This window comes from Argentina silus, assembly GCF_951799395.1.
Source record: "Argentina silus genome assembly, chromosome: 5".
NCBI classification, from domain to species: domain Eukaryota; kingdom Metazoa; phylum Chordata; class Actinopteri; order Argentiniformes; family Argentinidae; genus Argentina; species Argentina silus.
This window is the reverse complement of record NC_139659.1, coordinates 16,885,014-16,903,835: the sequence shown is the minus strand read 5'-3', so window position 1 is coordinate 16,903,835 and position 18,822 is coordinate 16,885,014. Positions and strand designations below refer to the sequence as shown.

Sequence of the window (18,822 nt, the reverse complement as noted above, 5' to 3'; positions counted from 1 at the left end):
TTGGCAATGTTTTTACATGTCTGCTAAATGCCATAGATGTAATTTTTTTACATTCTGATTGTACATTCTTGTTGTTGCTGTCAACAGATAGAACAGTGTATTCTATATGCGTGTACTTTATGGTTCCTGTAACTTCATGGCTGTGGTTGTGGAACACCATCACCTGCTGTATGATTGAAAACATCTATATATGAAAACAATGACACAGAGAGACACACAAGGCAACAGGTGAGTAGTTGATGTATGTTTTATTATCAATGCATCCCTTTAATAAGATTGTTTCTTATGGCCCATAATGCCACAACATCCAGGATATTGTACAAGGGAAACCACAAATTGGGCAAGAACAACAACACAGACTTATATACAGCTTCTTGAAAATGTTCTCTTGAGGAAAAATATAAATAACACTTCTCTTATCTTTGTCTCTGTTCCAAGTCTTTCATGGTACAGATACATAACAAAGATTCGGTCTTACCATCCTATACAGTGCTTTAGAGAAGCATAGTATCATAAGTCCACTTACAACACTTTATGAATAAAGGTGCTCATGTTTTCAAATTACTCAAAATGTACACAAATGTTAAATATTTAAGTTATTACTTCTTCTGCTGCTCCAAACAATTGTTAGAGAACATGTACCACTATGAATGTCAGTTTGGCTTTTTGGTCCCCAACAGGAAGTCCAATGATGTTCCCAAATAATTTATTTTATTCAATATCTACTTAAAAGGTCAGTCATGTTAAAGTAGATTTTTGCTCTTTTTGCAGTTAATTGAGAAAATGAACAGAGGCTCAGCCCTTGCTTAATGCTTAAGCAACAGAAAGACAGGGGGATTCTGCAAAAGGCCTACTAATCAGTCCACCTTATTAGATTTCATTACAATAGTGACACAACATGCACATTTATAGACTGTATCTTTAGAATTCTGTGCTTGCAGACAGTTTTTTTTTTTTTAAAGTGACATCAGAAAACGTGACCTTTTCCACATTATCCATTTATACAGAGGAATATTGTCGATAATTAGATCAGATAAAGCTCAGGACAATTTCTTATAGTATGTCAGAAAATACAAATAATAAGGCAAAGTAATTCCAGCTGCCTAAACACAATTAACAAAAGTGGAGAAAGTACAAATGAAACCCTATCATTCTTCAAACCAATAATTAACATATACATGTAAATGTAGGTTCACAATTATCAGGCATATTGCATAGCAAAAAAAACAGCAGTAAAAAACCCTATTAAAATGTTTTAAGACAGTTGGACTGTCATTTCAACAACATGTGGCTATTTGATTAACTTAGGAGTGGCTGTTGCTTCGTGATTATTGACTCTTCTTCATGACAAACAATCCCTCTGGAAATAAAGAAGGAATTTAACTATACATGTTTGAGTGCTGTACTTCATAATCAGAAGAACAGTTCAATATTACACTTCAAGCTTTACATTTCTTCTTTGCATGACTGTGTACTTGGTGTCTCTCTCAAGGGTCAACATGTGTCAGTTCATTAGGGACAAAAGGTAGATAAGCTATTCAAGCAGGAAACAAACTAAAATAAACGTTCTTATTGGTTCAGAAAGTTCAGAATGTACCATCACCGCCTCAACATGTTGGCTCCTGTCTCCCATTTCTGACTGTCTGAGTGTATACTAAAGGCAGTAATAAGTACCAGAGGATCCATGTATGAGGAATGGCAACTGTCGTGTGCCCATTACTGAAGCAGCACCCTCCTTGGCTGTCAAATAGTGACTGTTTTCCAGTCAGAAGAGGAGAAATGTACGAACATGAATACAACAAACAGTACCTGACATTACACACAGTATTCTTTGACCTATTACAGGCATCACATTTCTCTTGAACAAACCCATTGCTTTCTCTCAAGGATTTAAATGGCAAAGTAATATAAAAAAAACTAATGCAGCCTTAAAAATGGTTCAGTAACTGAAAGTTAATAACCCCTGTGCTGAAACCCCACAGACAAAACATTTGGTAGTTTTCATACCTAGTAGTTGTTCAGTTCTTGGCATAAATGGTTAATAACAGACAAATAAACCAAAACATAACAAAAATAAAATCCAGCAAGGGGCAAGAAGGAACATCTTCTCTTTCGCACAGGTCAACGACAGAGACCAAACGGCATCAATGAATGATGATTGTCTGGCTTACCTGTATCTGTGGTCATAAAACAGAGAGATACCAAAACTCCTATATGCATTCCTCTCTTTTACTATTCTTTGTTCAGGTGCAAGGATAAGACAGATGGATATTCACAATGTCATGGTCCTCTCTCCAGATGCAGAGAGGTTTACTGTAGTGTTGAGGAATTGCTATGGAAAGCAGGGGAACCCTCCTCGTTAGTGTTGAGTCAAAGTCAATGGATCCACTTGGGGGAAAGCTGAGCTAAAAATACATGCTTTGTTACTTCATATCAGTGGTACTGTAGGATGCAGTTATATACTAAGAAAAACTGAGGAAGCCCTCAAGAATGGACCTTGAAGTAAAAATGGGAACGAACCGCATTGAACATTTGAAGTGCTTCTTTTCCCCCCATTTGGAATTGATTGTAGTCCAAATTCAGATGATAATGCTTTTTTTTCTGTTATAAAAAGGTTACAACTGGCTCTACTTGTTTGATCAAATAAAATACAAATATTTGTTCATCCCGTTTCCACCATTTCTCATATCTCAAACTCATCAAGTCATTAGGAAGAACCTCTTTCTTCCCCTCCTCCGCCATCTTTTTCCCTCCATCTCTGTCGAAATCCCATGTTTGCGACCAGTCGCTGTCATTGGAGGACATACACAGTTCAGTCAGGCTGGAGAAGCTGGGGAGGATGTGGGGCAGTTGGAGGTGACTCAGTTTGGATATGACTCAGGATTCAGGGAGAGAGTTGAATTAAGGGTCAGGGTAGGGGGTTGACTCAAGATTGCGTGAGGGTGACACAGGGTCTGTCAGGCTGGGAAAAGGGAGACGGGGACCCTCATGGGTCAGAGGGATGGTCGGGTGAGGCGTTCTTTGGTGGTACGTCTAGGATGCTTTCTGCTTCCTCGTACATCTACAATAGGAGAGAGAAAGAAATCATTTGGTCCATTGCAAATAAATGCTTGAGTCATAGTGTTCAACTTTCAGAGAAACTCATTACTTTCAGAAAGAGAGAAGTTAAATTAACACCCAATAAGAATTACATGCTTTCCTGTGTTGCCAGGAATGTGTGTGTTTAGTGTGTGTGTGTTTACCGGTATGAATGGCACGTCCTGGAAGAGCTCCTGGATAAAGCGACGTGAAGGAAGGCGGAACATGCAGTGAGCCAGCAGATAGGACACCTCAGAGTAAAGACAGATGTCATCAAATGCATAGGGGAACTTCTCCTTTATCCTGCAAAGACAACACACACACAAGCAAATTAACCTCCTGAGAGAATGACGGATACAAAACACACAAAAAATGGGTATGATATGTATACACTTCTGGGAAGAGCTGATGTGAGTGTAGCAGCTCTGTGCCAAGACATAGCAAACCACAAAAACAACTCAGACACACCCGCTGTAACTGCTTTTGCTAATGCAGTTAAAGGTCTAAAAGATGTTTTGTGTGTGAGTGTGTTTGTGTGAGTGTGTGTGTGCATGCATGTCTGTGTGTCTTACGTTAACAGACTGGTCTCATGGCCCTTTGTCCCCACAGAGGAGCTGAGGTTGACTACCAGACGGAGGACCTCCTTCCTCAGGAGAACCCTGCCAGCCGGAGCATCCTCTGGGATGGACTTCACTCCTGAGAGGGCATGGAAAACACTCATGAGCAGAGGGTTACCCCACAACTACTCCGCAAAACAAAAGCTTGATAGAAAAGCTTTCCACATGTGAAAATAAAAACATGATTTAAAAACCTTACCCAAAACTAGTTCAGTGCTGCGTGTGCTTCCTATGGAGCCTTGGGACACGGCATCGCTGCATCCTGACACCCCTGACAGTTTGGTTTGGGCCATGGTCTCTATATGGTTCTGTACAGGAGGACTGCACCACTCTGAGAAAGGGGGGTCCTCAGTCAAGTCTGAGGGAGAAATGTGAGAGGGTTGGTTGAACCAGACCAGGATAACTATTTGTATATGATTTTCATTACAAATGCTTTCTTGATAAATGTAGCTTTGACCAAAAACAATGTTGTTACTGTGCTTGCCCTGCCTACTGATAATTGATTGGATGAAAAAAAAAAAAAAAAAACAGCAAAAAATTGAGGAAATAGCATCACACTGAATATAGAGCGCATCTAGTTCTGTTGTGTTTCTGAGGCTCTTGCTGACCTGGGTTGCTGTTGTGAGAGTTGAAGCCTAGCACTGAGAGGCCAGTGCAGTAGAGACAGTTGTCATCGCTGTGTTCCTGTAGGCCAGTCTCCTCTGAGCCCAGTAGCTTCTGCTGCTCAGCCCGGCTCACCCCCATCAGCTCTGTGATGCTGAGCTGGGAGCGCAGGACACCGTGCCGAGAGCCGTCACCGGGGCCTGAGAATGACAGGGTAGAAGAGAGAGGGAACACATACATACATTAAGAAGATGCAGAGCCAAGATTAACCTGTGCTAAGTTCAGTGCTATACTGCACATCTATCTAGTGCTATTTCTTACTATCGACCGAGTCTCCAGAGAAGAATTTGGCAGATCTTTCCTCAGAGGGAGGGCTGGTCCTCTTCTGGAAATACGGCGTTTCTTTTATCTAGGAACAAAACCCAGCATCACAGTGATCAGGAGACATGGCCCTTAGAGTGCTATGAAAACAATGAGACGGATACCGTAATACAACAAGTGTACCTGGAACATGTTGTTGATGTCGACCGGCAGTGCCAGGCCAATGTAGTCGTCTGAACTGCCGTAGGTGGCGCTGGACACCATTGAGCGCACAGACGAGGAGCGTTGTAGAGAGGTCTGGCTGATAGGGCTCAAGAGATCCTCCTTATCCAGGGAGGCAAAACTCAGAGCCTTCAGGAACCTGGCAGACAGGACATATAGAAATGTAGGATGGAGGGAGGAGAGGGAGAGAGAGAGAGAGAGAGAGAGAGAGAGGGAGAGAACGTGGTGAGTTTTAACTTTATAAACAAAGTCATCAGTCACCCACTTGAATCAGCCCCAAGCAGTCTTGGCGGCATCGCAAGTAAATACCTCTGCACAGTGAATATCCAAAGCAATCATAAAAGAAGAGTTTCTACAAGTCTCAGCTGGTTTGAATGCAGAAGGGAGGAGGAGGTGCCGTATCCATTACACGGCACATAAACCTGACAATAACCGAAGGACAGGCAAAATAACACCGTCCGAGGGGCTAGTCATCTCCTACTGTAACTTAGGAGGTGTAATATGGGGGGTATGGTGGGTTCACGTCACTTCTACTCAATGATTACAGCAGGGGTCAGACCAGGTGTCAGAGGGGGCACAGTGGGGATGATGCCGAAGGAGAGGAACGGGAGGTTGCAAGCACCTCTACAATACAAAACCAGGACTTTCCAAATAACCGGGAGAGGGAGAAGGAGAGGGAGAGGGGCGGGGGAGCCTGTTAAGATGTCCACGCACCGTGGGAGCAGGGCTCTGACTGGCCTGCGGCGGGGCCCGGCTGGGCCATGGCCCAAACAGCCAAACCTCTTTACTGAACACCTGAGGAGGAGGACCATCAGAAACAGCACATACACAGCGCATTACTGCCCATAGGGGAGAGGTGGGGGTGCTGGGGTCTACAGGGATATGGTCTGCTCAGTGGGGTTGCTCGTCTATTTTGGAACTGGGGAAAGAAGCAATGTATCGCCTCAAAGGGAGGAGTGTGTGTGTGGGGGGGGGGGTCACTCTCTCTACCCTGAGTGCAGAGTAAGTTACAGTACCTCCCACTTCATTTCATGATCCAGGGAGAGCACATCTTATCCCAAAGGGTACACAAACACACACAAACAAATTGTATGAAAAACAGACTGGTAAAAAATGCATTGTACACAGTACACAAAAACAACACATTACAATTGCTCACAATAACACATACATACTGTATCAGCCTAATGAATCAAGAATTTAGAGGAAGGAGTTAAGAAGAGCAGCAGTTTGATGCATAACGTGATAGAGTACTCAAATAAATGGATTGCATCTCCATTAGCCTACTACTGAAGAAGGGAGGATCATATCTGAAGGGTGACCTCATGCAAAGTCTATTGGTCTCCTGTGACTCAACTTGTGGTAAATTCCTTTTAACACCAGACATGTCAACATGTTTCACAAGTTTCAAAAACACAGACTCATTGCATGATATCGTAAGCCCAAAAAGGGAAGCAACATGAGCACATACAAGAGAGGAAGACAGTGGGGCAACAGAGACAATTAAAATGATTCCTGGAACTGTTGATATTCGTCATCATGGGTTATACTGCAAAAGCAGATGGGAGTGGAAATTGAAAAGGAATGCGTGAGTGCATGTGGGTGGGGAGAAGGGAGTGGAGGGGTGTGTGTGTGTGTGTGTATATATGACCAGGGTAAGGCCAGTGGTTTCTGTGAGTGGAAAAGTGTTTGTTGGGGCATTCTGGTGTGAGTGTTACCTCCGTGGAGTGAGTCTGGAGTCCAGGCTGCCTGTCTTCATGGTGATGGTGTCTGTGAAGAGCACGTCTTTGGCTGGAGAGGCCAGAGCCTCGCTGTGGGACAAGGAGGGGTGGATGCGCTGCTGCTGCAGCCGCTTGAGTGTGGCGTAGCCCAGAGCGTCGCGCTGACTTCCGTAAGCTTCGCGGGAACTGCCGTACTTCAGCGTGGCATAGCCCAGCGCATCCCGGGAGTTGGAGTACATGAGGCCGTAGTCGGTCAGGCTGCTCAGGGTGGTCACCGAGGGAGACTTGAGGGACTGGGCGCGGCGAGGGAGGGTGTGGGAGGAGCCGGGGGGGACCAGAGAGGCAGAGCTGGACTTGGAGAGGGAGAGGTGGGTGGTGTGGGCCTGGGGAGTGAGGGAGTGCAGGGTCTGGATGGTCTGGGCGCTGATCACAGTGTTGAGACTGACACAGTCAGTGTCTATCGTGGAGGGCAGGGTCTCCCTGGAAGGGCTAGAGCTCATGGAGCTGATGCCACTGGTGGTGGTGTCCGTGTTGAAGCTCTGACTGCGGCTCTTAAACTGGGCCCCCCCCCCTCCTGACGGCCCGTCTCCCGCCAATCGCTCGCGACTACTCTGCTCTCGCTGGCTCTCCCCCACGCCAGACCCTCCCCCTACCATGGGTCTGGGCAGCCTACCCTCTCCATCTCCATCCCCCTCTCCAATGCTAGGAGTACTCCCTCGGTTCTCTGAGGCTTTGCTGCCCACGAACGAAGTCTCCAGGCTGACAGAGGGGCTCTTAGGCAGGTGCCCGTCGTTGTAAACGGGGAAGACGTCTGCTGGACCAAAGGTGTAAGTGGAGGGCTCAGTGACGGTGCATTTACGTCCCTGTTTTCCCTCCACCCCCCCTCCGTGGCCCCTGGTGCTGCCCTTGGGGTCGTTGGTGCTGCGGAGCTTCTTCCCAGAGAGCGAGAGGGAGTGGAGAAGGCGGTTGCGGAAGCGGCTGGAGGCCAGGAGGGTGAAGGGGCTGCGGTCCTTCAGGAGCTTGGGCCTCATGTACAGTGGAGGCTCCTCTGACAGGTCACATCCTTCCAGCCTCTCATCATCCAGGATATACAGACCTGGAAAACCCCAAAACAGTTAGAATACACTCATGGGCGACTGTGGGTACAGGTTGACCGCTAATTGTCCACTCATAACTTAGTAATGGGAACGGGGACAGGAGTCTTACTGGGCTGTGTTGAGTCACTCTCACTGTTGTGTCTAGAACTGGTGGACTCTGAGGTGAGGCTGAGGGTGCTGGGAACAGAGGAGAGCAGGGTGGGGGGGTTGGGTTGTGGCTCCACATCATCAGGTACCACAGGCCACAGGGTGCGACGGCTGTGCCTCACAGCGTCCCAGCCGTGTTGCTTCAGCATATCACAGCCCTGCCTGGTCTTGGAGATCAGCCCCAGCACATATAGACACGTCCTACACACAGCAGCACAGCAGAGATATCAGAGAGAGATAATGGAAACATGTATCAGAGTGGAGTGAGCTCAGGTGAGAGATCAAGTTCAGACTCTTACCCTCTGATGGACAGGACCTCACAGTGTTGGGCCAGAGCCACAATGTCAGGGATCACCCCCTCCTCTTGGAGCAGGTTCAGCCCCCAGTTTGATGACCCAATATTACCCTGGAAACATATATAGATTACAACCATAAATGTTCACTTCATACTATATTGAAAACTATTAAGATCAATGACAACATTATGGAATGCATATTGAGTCATATTCATAACAGAATCTCTTATAGGGACAGTGTTCGCTTGACTAGTTCTACCCCACCAGATGTGGAGGTAATACACACGTCCGAAACTGTACTTACCAGTGCCCAAAGTGCTGCCTTCAGTTGTTTGATGCCCTCCCATTTGTCCAGCATTGGAGAGCGAACAGTGTAGCTCAGGTCAGGAACCACATTCTGAGGGAAGTAGAGGAGAGAGAGAGGGAGAGCAAGAGAATAAAGGGAGACAGTTATATAAAGGCATATGTTTAAATGTGTTAGTAATTGCTACATGGCTGTTGTATTGGATAGGTAGCTAAAGCATGCACGTACCTGGACTTCCAGTAGATGGCAGCCTGTCTTATCATGGACAAGTTGGCCATACAGGTGCACAGGAAGATAAACATTTGGCCTCTGTAACCTGCCACGTGAACAAATAATGGGTGAGAAGAAACAGACTTTTTAATTCAGTTACTGGATGTTACTTTCGGACTTGTTTACAAAATAAAGTTATCCAACACCGTGGCTACATCTTGACTGTCCCTCCTAAAGACCTCTTCACCCCCCACTACTCTGTACAGTTCCTCTACTGTTAATAAGAGGTATTCTAGCATTGTGACTGCCAATGGCCCCTGGTCCTAGCATAGATTATTTTTATTTATTTTTTATGATGATGACTGATGTACAGATGATTCACTTACTTTCGACAAATGTACTTGTTGTTAGCAGACGCTTTGGATAAAAGCATCTGCTAAATGTCAAAAATGTTATGTAAATGAGGTCTAAACCCCATATGCATAAGCTAATGAGAAGAGCCAGGTTTCTAGGCACTGGACAGGGCTCTGACCTTTGGTTGCTGCGGCGTACATAGTTGTCTCCATCTACAGGCTTGCGGTATGTGGTGAGGGCCTCGTTCAGCTGCTCCTCAATCATGTCCACATACTTAAGGTTGTACTCCTGTATGGAGATATGGTGTAATAGAAATACTCACAGACTGTTATGTCAACGTCTGAGTGTGTTGGGCAACAAAGAACAGCACAGCCCGATTTGTTCTAGTTAAACGTACCTTCTGCCATTTCTCTAGCTGCTTGGTGACATAGCCCCTCTCATTGAGGTAGGAGAAGCCCTTTGGAATGGACAGGAACCTGGAGACAGGAACACCAGGGGTAAGGGACATGTGGCTAATACAGACAGGCAGCTACCCCTCGAAGACGCCTGAGCTTAACTAGAAATGTCCCTGTGTTCTTACCGTAGCAGCAGCAGGACCCCCTTGTCTCCTAGGTGTGTGAGAGCTGGCTTCATCTGGATGAGCGCATGGAGGTTTGCCTGGAGGACAAGACCACCACAGATAGCCATGTCAGCAAACACACAGCTGACAAGAAGACACAACTCAGACGGGAAGGCACAACAGTGCTCAGGGAACAACAGAACGACATGACACACGACCGCTCCTCGTCCCTCACCTTGTCCTCACAGGCCTCGTCCAGTATGTCCAGAGCCTCCATAGAGATGGTCTTGTTGCGGTCGTGGAGCTGGGTGACCAGGAGCTCGATGCCCCAGTTACTGAAGAACTCCACGTTGGCACGCAGAAGCACCCGCAAGTGTTTAGTGGCATACAGCCTGCAGTTCTGTAAGGAGCGGACAAAGGGCGTATGAGAACATACCTCCAACTTGCTCCACCTCAGTCAAAACCTTGCATTGCTCAAACTATCCTATCTGTTTTTTTCATCAGTGTTAGCTGTGGTTTCCTTACATCAGTGGCAGCAGTGAGGATCTTTGACAGGATGACCCGGGCCAGCCCGTCACGGCTGTAATCCAGTGTGGACACAGTGAGCTTTAGCAGGTGGTCCTGATTCTTCAGAGTACACACGTTCAACAGGCTACAAGAGCACACAAGAGGACAGAGGAAGAAAGCACTGCTCAAGTACCAAATTAATCTCAAACACAATCATTAAAAGTGAGGATGAAAGTGGACTAACGAAAATGAGGAAAAGTGAAATGGGTCTTATTGGTCTTAACCCCCAATAGCCATTGCAGACATTTCTAGATGGAACAGCCTCCAAGGCCTTCGGGATCTCACATGTAAGAGAACCGGTTTGAAAAAGGTTTAGGGTTAGGGGTAGAGACTGACCACTGGAAGACACTGCACTTCTCCAGCATCTTAACCCCGTGCGGGTGGGCGGAGAGCGTGCCCAGGAACAGGAAGTAGTGCTGACTTAGAGTGGTGAGCAGGCCGTTGCTCTGGAGACTGCGGTCAGGTTTGAGCCCAGAGGAGGAGGAGAGCCACTGAACTATGTCCTTCACCAGGTCCTCCAGGTAGGTCTGCCCATCCTGACAGGGAGATTGTGAGAGTCGAGACAGAAGGACGCAGACAGCTCAGACTGAAATTCAGTTCAATTTATAAGAGGGTTTTTATATGTTTCGAACATTTCGAACACTTGTCATTCATTAATAGAGCTAAGTTTGACTTATTCAAACATTTCTGCTTATATATGTCAATGTCTGTAGTGTATGAGTGTTTGCCTCCTTCTGAAACCCCTACCCTCACCTCCTCAGACTCCAGGAGGAACTCGATGAACGAGCAGCCCACCGATGTGAGCTGCCTGGCCTTGCTGTGGTCCAGCTCCAGGCTGGCGTACAGCTTACTGCTGGGCTTGTAGAAGAACAGTAGCCGCCGCACGAACCTGGGGAACCACACACAGACCACGTCAGTTGGACAGTTAGACAGACAGAAGACCAGGACCCACCATCAAAAAGCATATTATTTCACCCGAATGAACCTTTGAACCATTGTGTTCTAGTTCTAGTTTATGAGCTAGAGAGAGTCCAACAGGAGGAGAAGGAAGAAAATGAAGTTGCACTTACTTATGCATCTGTTCATCCTTATTGCTACGTAGATTTACATTGGGCCACTACAGAAGAAGAAAAAAAACAAGCAAAATTAAAACCCAATGATGTTATGACGACAATAGAACAATACGGTATATAGAACAACCGACACTGAATGGAATGAACACATCAACACATCCCCTGAGAATACCAGCCCTGGTCCAATCACCTTCAGTATGGTTGCGATGAGGATCCAGTTCCAGTCTAGATTCTCCTTATGGTTTAGGATGTGGCTGTCTCTCAGGTTCATCATGAGAGCATCCTCAGTGTCCTATGGTCAGTGTAAACAGGCCTGTGTTACCATCAGCAGCCACAGGGAGTAGCTCTACAACACTTGGGCATCATGGTATAACGATGTACCTTAATGACAAAGATATCTCTCTGTGGTCTAAAGTGCTGGTCTCTACAGTAATGTGAAGCTGCGGACTTGCGGACGATGTGGTCCAGGTAGAGGCTGTAGGGTTTGGGTCCTCTCTTCTTCTTCTCGTGAAAGCACTTCAGGTAGTTGACCGCCGCACTCGCCCGTCTAAAAAGGGATGACAGTTATAGAACTGTCATCGACATACAGTATCTATTAACTAGATTACATGACTTTGTTCATGGGACTACTGTGCTATAGGGTCTCTAAGTGGCTGCCACTCACAGTCTTTTCTCTTGGGCGATGTCAAAGGAGGCAGCCATGTTGATGAGTGTGGGCAGACAGTGTAGGTGGTGGCTGTGGCTATGAGGGAGGATGGTGTTGGCCTGGAGGAAAATACAAACAAACAGTCAACTAACAACCAATGACTGCCATAAACTATTATTTTTGACAGAAACAAAAGAAAGTATCCTCCTGTGTGTATTTAGAGCACATCCTCCTCTGGTCCAGGTCATTGACCACAGATGACTCATAACATAAATAGAACACAAAACAGTAGGTTACCATGTGGAGGAGTTCTCCCAGGAGAATGGTGGCTCGTACAGAGATGTTGTCTTCACTGCTGGTGATCACCTCAACCAGACCCTGTGAAGAGAGTGAGTAGAGAAAGGCTAAGACTAAAACTTGTGACTTTAAAAAGCCATGTGTTTATGTGTGTATCATTAACCTAATAGAACTGACATTGACTTATATCTAGCAGCACTATTTGGGCTGAACATAAAACATATGGTACTGGATGATTGTACCTCTAGTAGTCCACTCTTGATGAAGGCAGACAGTACCAAAGCAAGGTAGTTATCCATTAGATCAGGCCTGAAGAGACAGAGTAAACATGGAGTAATTTAAAACAAAAATCCTCATTGTTCACTGAGTGAAGTAGAGGTTAGAAGTAGTGGTTCTTACCTTGACCGAGCTCGATGTGGAAGAATAACCTTAGCTTCAGAAGCCACAAAGCCATCTGATAATCGCCAACTGTCCTGGAACCTACTGGGGTCTACATGGGGAATAGAGAACACATTACTAAGTAAATGCCCTTGGCTGATATATTTCAGTGAGATATACGGAATAGCAGATAAACATGATAAGAGGAAAGTGGCAAATCTCAATTTGAGGAAATAAACAAAAACAAAAACTGGCTTTCCTTTACCCACCTACACTGATAAGTGCTTCAATAAAGTCTGTAGTCCCAACAGGCACAGGGAGCCGGAAGATATCATACATGACCTCTAACAAGCCTTTCTGTGGGAGAGACAGACAGAGACAAGGTCTATAAACACTGACTACAGACACTACAACCTATATGGACACTTGACTATGCCGTCACAGAAGGCAGAAAATGTTCCATTGGATGAGGTTGTTGTCTATGTTCATGAGTACAAATGTAAATGCAATCTTGAATGCTAAGAAGAGGACACAGTATGTCCTCTACACTATTATCACATACTGGTCATGTCCATTTAATGCTTCATACTGTACCTACCCTTACTTCCATATTTGGTATACAGAGCAGGCCAATGAGGGACTGGATTCCAGAGTTGCCTGTCTTACACAGGTTAATGATGCCTGGGGTGAGATGAGGACAAAACGCAGGGAGAGACAGACATATGTTCATACCCTGCATACTACAGTCATGACTCATTACACACAACAGTGCTATGTGGGTATACAGCATACACACGGATTCCTTTGAAACATTATAAACTATACACTCACTGAGCATTTTATTAGAAACACTATACTAATACTGGGTAGGGCCTCCCTTTGCTCTCAAAACAGCCTCAATTCTTCGTGCCATTGATTCCACAAGATGTTGGAAACATTCCTTTGAGATTCTGGTCCATGATAACATGGACCAGAATCACGCAATTCCTGCAGATTTTTCAGGTGCACTTTCAGGCTGTGAATCTCCTGTTCAACCACATTCCAAAGGTGTTCTATTGGATTCAGATCCAGTGACTGGGAAGGCCACTGAAGAACACTGAACTCATTGTCATGTTCATGAAACCAGTTTGAGATGACTTTTGCTCTGTGACATGGTGCATTATCATGCTGGAAATAGCCATTAGAAGATGAGTAAATTGTGGCCATGAAGGGATGCATGTGGTCAGCAACAATACTCAAATAGGCTGTGGCATTCAAGCGATGATTGATTGGTATTAACGGGCCCATTAAGTGTGCCAAGAAAACATTCCCCACACCATTACACCACCTCCACCATGAGAAGGTGTACAGGTGTTCCGAATAAAGTGCTCAGTGAGTGTACATGTTTACCATTAAAATGTTCAGCACTTATTTTGTACTCTAGGCTGCAGAATGTATAGAGAGATACTAGAGATTCTCAAGGAGAATGGTTTACCTGACCAGGAGCGAAAGGAAGCAACTATGGACATCTTACTGGCCAGGAACCGAGCCTCCCTGTCCTCCCTAAAGTCAATGTGAAAAATGGAGATTGAGAAAAAATACTCATGCCGCATCAGATTTAAACGGCATGCTTCAGATACAGACAAAACTCACTTGAGCTGCCCCTCTGCTGTGTCTGGGTTGTGTCTGTAGTGGAAGTCAGTGTAAGGGGCCAAGATTTGCTAGGAAAAAGAGAGATGTATTTCGTATAAGATAGACTATACAATGTATAGGAGGAAATAATCAAAGTCACCCATTCCCATGTGACCTGAGTGTACATATGTAACCTATTGTTGTGTGGGTTTGTGTTGTTAGTACCTCGAGCTCCACATCGCAGCGCACATACTGCCGTGTGTGTGGGTGGTTGAGGAGGTGTAGGATGGTAGTGATGAGTGCTTCGTTGATACGGCTCAGCTGACAGTCTATCACGTTCTTCAGTATGGTGCTGAGACCGCCCCTCTGGGCCACCACCACGGGATTCTTCAGGGCTGCAGGTGAGGAGGAGCACACAGGGTTTTACCTTGACAGCATGATTTTACCAGGATTTTTACAGCATACATTTACCATGACTACAGAGAACATCACAGGTGGACACATGGATGTGTGCGCTCTGCTCCGTCACTCACCTAGTTCACAGATGATGGCGATACAGGCACGCACCATGCGGTCTCGCTCCTGCAGCCCATCGTTTCCCACAGCGATGAGGGAGTTGGTGACAGACGAGGGGAAGAGCAGTGCATTCACAGTGATCATCTGTAGGGGGCAGCAAAGAGAGTCATAAATGAAACACACACACACACACACACACACACACACACACACACACACACACACACACACACACACACACACACACACACACTCACACACACTCACACACACACACACACACACACACACACACACACACACACACACACACACACGAGATGTCTACATACACATAGCTGGTGCTGCGTTGTGTGATCATGTGTGAGCATGCTGGGTTGCTGGGAAAATGAATTCCTCGTTAGTTAGGAATGTCTCACCTTTCGCACCAGCCTGAGGGCCTGTGTCCGCTCCACCTCGTTACTTTGCTGGATGTCTATGCACCTGCAGAAGGACCGAGTCGAAGGTTAAGTGGAGTCAAGAAAGTGTATCTCAAACTTGAGAGAGACAAATAATCCTGACAACACACATACTAGCACTCACCTGGAGATCAGGTAGTCCACCTGAAGCCGTAGAACCTTCTGGAGAATACTGCTGTCTCTGATCAGGTAGCGTAAAGCCCGCAGGCCTGCCGCTCGCACCTCCTTAGCCTCATTCAGCAGAGCTAACCGGAGGCTGAGACAATGACGAAGAGGAGGTTGGAGTAGTAGAGAGAGTCAAATATAGGTGGAGATAGGGAAATAATCAATCACACAGACTGCACTTGACTTCATTATCTGCCTTTTATTATACATTATATATTATAAATTGAGCACAAAACATAATAATAATAATCAATACAGAGAGTAAAACTGCTTATACAGGACTATAGCAGAGATGCTCAGTTGTATCAAGACCCACCATATGATGATCTCTTCATATGTAAATCCAAGCTTCTCTTCTGAGTGGCCTACATTGCAGAGAAGCTGGGAGAGAAAGACAAGCATACCCAGATGAACACGAGCAAATATAAACACAAATATAAGCAAATATAAACACAGGTACTTGGTGTCTGCTGGGATGGTGCCCACAAACCTTTATAAAGTTGTTCAGGTGGCCTAATTTGCGCATGTTGGAGACTCCTTGTTGCTTGGCCACATTTTGAAGGATTTCACGCAGGTTGTCTAAGGGCTCTGAAATCATACATGGACAGTAGATAAGTAAAACATCTCAGCTTTTACACTGATGTATGTAAGGTGTATTCACTCTCCACTCATGGGTCATAATGGTTTCAACTGAACTGGAAGTTTGTATCGTAAAAGACCACGGTAAAGGTGAGCTCAGATGACTAGCCTTTCAACTTATTCAGAGCATCAGCTGGCTTCATTCTGAAAACATGTGTTTGTGGCTGTGTTAAGGTTAGACCAGCATGAGCGTGAGAAAGTCTCATTATTTTGACCAGCATACTAAACTGGAAACAGAAACATTTGGGATAAGGGCAGGCCTAAATAAAGGTAGCCCCACCGGAAGAACTGTTTGCTACTGCACACAGTCAGGTGTAAACAAAAGTGCCACAGGCTACAGATCCATCCTGGGACAATGATCTTAGAGCCTATATTAAGATCACTGTCCCAGTAGGGCTCCAGTGACAACCCAATAAATTGTTCTGTACAATGTTAGTGCAACCAAAACTGCTTGGGATTGGCTCGGAAGTACACAGCTCACTCAAATTCACTCAACTCAAATACTCAGAAGCAAGAAACATGACACACCACTCATGACACACCATTCTACATTATCCATTCCATCCCGAAGTCACTGAGTTTGTTTAGTTTTGTAAAATTCAATGTTAATGTCAGACTTGATTCGAAACAAATCTTTTGGGGCAGCACAATCTAATGTTTTCAAGCAAACTGAAACGAAATTAACTTAATGCACTCTGTATACAGCCTCACCACAGTGGACCAATCTGCTATATGTCTAATCCTCATTCTCAAAAACCTGAATAGGCCTATATCTGCATTAAGCAAGATGAAGCTATTCTGGGCCCCAGACAAATTAGGCATGCGGTAAGCAGCTCTGGGATAACTATGGCATATCACAGGGACAGAATGTCTCTGTAATGGGGACACTTAAAATACCTTCTAATTCAGCTTTAGCTTCAAGTTATGTATAGTACTTTGCAGTCTTTGTCAAACTGAAAGGCAGTTAGGCTATGCAAATACTGTCTAGAATATCATCATGAATGCCCACTGTCTGCTGATAGATCATCTGTTTGTTGATCACAAGGCCTGCCACTGTACGTGGCCATTTCATTGTTCTTGTTGATAGGAATAGATTGTTATAGGACTGAAAGAACAATCTTCCGACTGCGGCTGATTTGATTGCTTGCTCCCTTTTGGCATCTCATAATAAACTTGATACTTCATTTCTCTGGCTACAAAAGTGACCAAACCCACTGATCTTACAGTCACTCAAATCAGCATCAAAGCAGTTCACTGAGGAAGACATTTCAGGGATGGGCAGGGAGTTGTGTAAAACAAACTAGCTTCACCCATATATTTGTCACTAAACCCAGTGATGTCTGCATAGCATCCTCAGGGCTGCGTGTGTCTTTGGGAAGATGCTGATCTGCTGTGAAACAAACCAGTCGACATCAAAACATCTACCTTGCTTGATATCTCTAGCTAACATCTAGTATCTCACAGCCACTGGTATTCAGTACAATTTTAAGAGGCATCAAACCAGTAATTGGGGTTTAATTGATAAATTTTTTTTATTTTGGGTGATCCAGCCCAGTTGTGAAAATGACTCTTTGCTGACATTCATTCATCAACAGGAGAGCTTATCCAACACCTGACCTAGCAATAATCTATAGCCTATGGGGCTGTTTACATTATCAGTCATTTTCCATCATCAATCTTTATCCCTGCAACAACAAGCTAAGGAGCGAGTTACACCCACTAGTAGCCTACTAACAGCTAACAAAACAGCAGTAGAGGATCAGGCAGTATACATGAATGATTTCTGTAGATTGAACCAGCTTGTTTACATGCACAACAACAACAACAACAAACCATATGGCTCGTAGTAGTGTAACGTAAGCTAAAAAAACCGATGACATCAAAACATCTAAATTGTTTGATATCTCTAGCTAGCATCTAGTATCTCACAACCACTGTTATTCAGTACAATTTTAAGAGGCATCAATTAGCTAATGACAGTCAACCCTGGCATCACAACACAGCAACGCAACAAGCTAGCTAACGTTTGCTAGTACTAGCTTACCTAATGTAAATACATGGGAAACCATGTTCGCCTGAAATGTTTTGGCAATAGGCCGCAATACTAGGCCACAACAGACACTGTGCATGTATGAATACAGTTATCACAATAACATTGCAGCATCCTACGGCAGCAATCAGATGGTGGGATGCTGCTGACTCCAATCTGATTCATAACCTACCTCTGGAAAGATCGAGTGGCACGTTTTCCTCCCCACTGTCATTCCGACCTGTCAAAATAGGTAGCATCAACAAGGTTAGGAAGGAGACAGCGACTGTCGTGCACAATCAAAGTTCAGCTCCTTGCTTCGGAGGGCTGCTAGCCTTTGGTTCAGATGAAAACATCAGCCTCACCTCGCATCCGAATGCTTCGGCTCGGACGGCCTCGGATGCTGACCGCCATCTTTCCAGAATCATTCAACACTGTCTGGACCAGAATCAACAGGGATTATCGCGAGACATACCGTCTCGTACATTTCTCTCATTCAAACAATCTCTGATTCAGCCACTTCTCAAATGCATAATGCTTGCGTAGAAGGCAATAACAGCTGGATTTAACAGTTCTCTTACAAGACTTTATATCTGGATGGTAATTGATTGGTGAGGTGGGGGTATTATTATTAATCAGAGCTAACATTCGTCTCGAAAATAACTCGTTTAAACATTATTTCAATTAGGTGAAATGACAAGGATGTGGTCCCTTTGCCTGCCTGACAAATAATTAAAATGTTCTCCATGGAAATGTTTTCCACTGCTTCCACACTGGATGGCGACCTGCCAAAGAGCTTTCTCACAATTCGTTCGTTTGGCCAAACCCGGTGAAGAAGACGAGCTGTTTTTTTCCAGTCACTTCCTTTAGTTTTTTAGCCAATCACAAGAAGACCAGTGCCAGCGCTACAGCTC

The 18,822-nt window shown here is 45.1% G+C and overlaps 1 protein-coding gene across 1 annotated transcript; it reads right to left on the bottom strand.

Annotated features, from left to right (window-relative positions):
* Nucleotides 1-237: 237 nt before the first annotated feature.
* LOC310804747 (rapamycin-insensitive companion of mTOR-like) lies at nt 238-18,332 on the bottom strand. Its single transcript, XM_083670070.1, has 38 exons — nt 18,274-18,332; nt 18,102-18,149; nt 15,731-15,828; nt 15,557-15,621; nt 15,200-15,331; nt 15,037-15,100; nt 14,635-14,761; nt 14,327-14,496; nt 14,123-14,190; nt 13,965-14,032; nt 13,089-13,171; nt 12,760-12,847; nt 12,512-12,602; nt 12,355-12,421; nt 12,113-12,193; nt 11,834-11,934; nt 11,551-11,716; nt 11,360-11,461; nt 11,167-11,213; nt 10,850-10,985; nt 10,433-10,632; nt 10,055-10,181; nt 9,765-9,929; nt 9,551-9,627; nt 9,368-9,446; nt 9,149-9,258; nt 8,635-8,722; nt 8,407-8,499; nt 8,106-8,212; nt 7,769-8,007; nt 6,560-7,658; nt 4,803-4,980; nt 4,620-4,707; nt 4,304-4,498; nt 3,895-4,053; nt 3,651-3,774; nt 3,243-3,381; nt 238-3,061 (listed from the first exon to the last, which is right to left on the bottom strand). The coding sequence occupies exons 1-38, from the start codon at nt 18,320-18,322 to the stop codon at nt 2,987-2,989; spliced, it is 5,193 nt and encodes a 1,730-aa protein (XP_083526196.1). The 5' UTR covers nt 18,323-18,332; the 3' UTR covers nt 238-2,986.
* Nucleotides 18,333-18,822: the final 490 nt, after the last annotated feature.